This window comes from Antrostomus carolinensis, unplaced genomic scaffold, assembly GCF_000700745.2.
Source record: "Antrostomus carolinensis isolate BGI_N321 unplaced genomic scaffold, ASM70074v2 scaffold35051, whole genome shotgun sequence".
Classification (NCBI taxonomy): domain Eukaryota; kingdom Metazoa; phylum Chordata; class Aves; order Caprimulgiformes; family Caprimulgidae; genus Antrostomus; species Antrostomus carolinensis.
In genome coordinates, this window is record NW_010295601.1 from 2,669 (window position 1) to 4,541 (window position 1,873).

The window sequence follows — 1,873 nt, forward strand, 5'->3', positions numbered from 1 at the left end:
GGGGTTGGAACTGTATGATCTTTAAGGTCCCTTCCAACCCAAACCATTCTGTGATTCTATTATCAGGCCTGTGGATGATCACGCCAGTCTTGGGCATGGGAGCAGGGTCAGGACTTGCAAGCGAAGGGGTCAGGAGGAGCTGGCTTGGTCTCACTTGGCTGCTGACTGTGGCTTGGAGATGTGGGTGCTGCAGTCTTGTTTGAATCACCTATACATTGTGAAATGTGGTGTTGATTGGACTTTTTTAACAGCTGATAGAAGCCCTTCCTTCTCCCCACATTCATAATTCATTTTGCTTTTCTAGTGCCTTGTCTTTTTTTTTTCTCCTCCTTCTTTGCCTTAAAAGAGAAAATGTGGCACTTTTTTTTTTTTATAGCATCACTGTAAATCACCTGCTGACTTCCCCTCTTCCCTGCACAAAGCCCAGCACACCCAGAAGTGTTTACAAGCCTGGGGTCAACAGTGTGCAGAAGCACTCTGTAAACCTATTTATATTTACACAGAGGCATTAGCCTTCCCCGATGTTTATTCACCTCTTGTGGCACCGTGATCAGATCCCTGTTTTTTAGAAAAGTTTTAAAAAAGATTTCCAGGGAGTGCTTGTTGCCTTTGTAGCATCGTTAATGGAATTGCAACTGAGAGCTTTGGAGGAACTGTTGGGTGATGGGGCAAAGGATGAAATGAAGGGCAAAGGATGGGGCGAAGGATGAGATGAAGGATGCGATGAAGGATGAGGATATGATGAAGGATGCGATGAAGGATGAAGGGTGCTCTGGCTGTGGCTGTCTGCTCTTCAAGAGCATCTCCCAGCTTTACATGTGTCCTCCCCAGCTACCCAAGTGTCCCACCCAATGGACGCTGTAGGACTGTCATCGCATATATAGTTTTTTTAGTACTGGTTGGTCTCAATTCAAAGCCATTTCCCCACCATAGAACAAGCTGGATCAGACACCTGGTTGGAATTAAACATCCTGCTTATTTTTCCTGCTTTATTTATGGTTACTTTGGAGTGTTGCCTTGGCGTTGGGCCACGTCACCAGCTGTTTCTCTCTCTGCTCAGTGCCTGGTGTGCAGGTGGGCGATCTCCCCAACTCCCTGGACCTGATGGCAGAGCGGCTGGGAGACGCAGAGCGCAAGAGACGCCACACCAGGAAGGACGACTACAACATTGAGGTCTTGCTGGCAGTGGATGACTCGGTCGTACGCTTCCATGGGAAGGAGCATGTCCAGAACTACATCCTCACCCTCATGAACATAGTAAGGCTTGGTTTTGGGGGGCTGTTGGCTCCCACTCCTCCCTTGGTTTGCTGCTTTTCTGATGCTACGAATCTGTTATTGTGGAAAAAAATGGGTTTGAGGAGGGAAAAGTGCTGCATGAAGGGCTGTTTCTTCACTGGAACAGCTGGCTCTGGCAGTTAATAGCCGTGATAATTGGACTGATGGAAAGCAGAGCCCTTTTATCTTCATCTCCATGACATTCCCGGGTCCCTGGCTAACGGCAGGGTCCGGCATGTTGGTTGCCATCACCGTCTGTCACTGGAGTTCAAGAGCATCTTCTGTTTCTCCTGGCCAAGACTATCTCCTCCTCTTGACTAAAACCTCAACAAATGCTAGGAGAGGGGATGGTTGTTGGTTATTTAGTTTGAAAATACGATATTGATTATGTATTTTGAAATGGTTATGTTTATTTTGAATAATATCTGTTGATAAAGGATAAGGTTTTTATAGATTTTCACAAGTTTTTTCATGTTCCTTGGAAAACCTGTGCACCTTGAGGATTACTCAGATGTGTTTGAAAAGGAGTTTACAGCAGCTTTACAGCAGCCCTGCTTCTGCATCTCTCCTCACCCAGTGGCACAGGGCAGCCTGTGCT

General features: G+C 46.7%; 1 protein-coding gene across 1 annotated transcript in view; it reads left to right on the forward strand.

Annotated features, from left to right (window-relative positions):
• ADAMTS14 (ADAM metallopeptidase with thrombospondin type 1 motif 14) overlaps positions 1–1,873 on the forward strand; it is a gene marked incomplete at its 5' end in the record, with an annotated part of 27,727 nt that overhangs the window by 1,183 nt on the left and 24,671 nt on the right. The window contains one exon of the mRNA XM_029087486.1: positions 1,061–1,257. Coding sequence (XP_028943319.1) covers positions 1,061–1,257 — 197 coding nt within the window. The remainder of the gene's footprint in view (positions 1–1,060; positions 1,258–1,873) is intronic.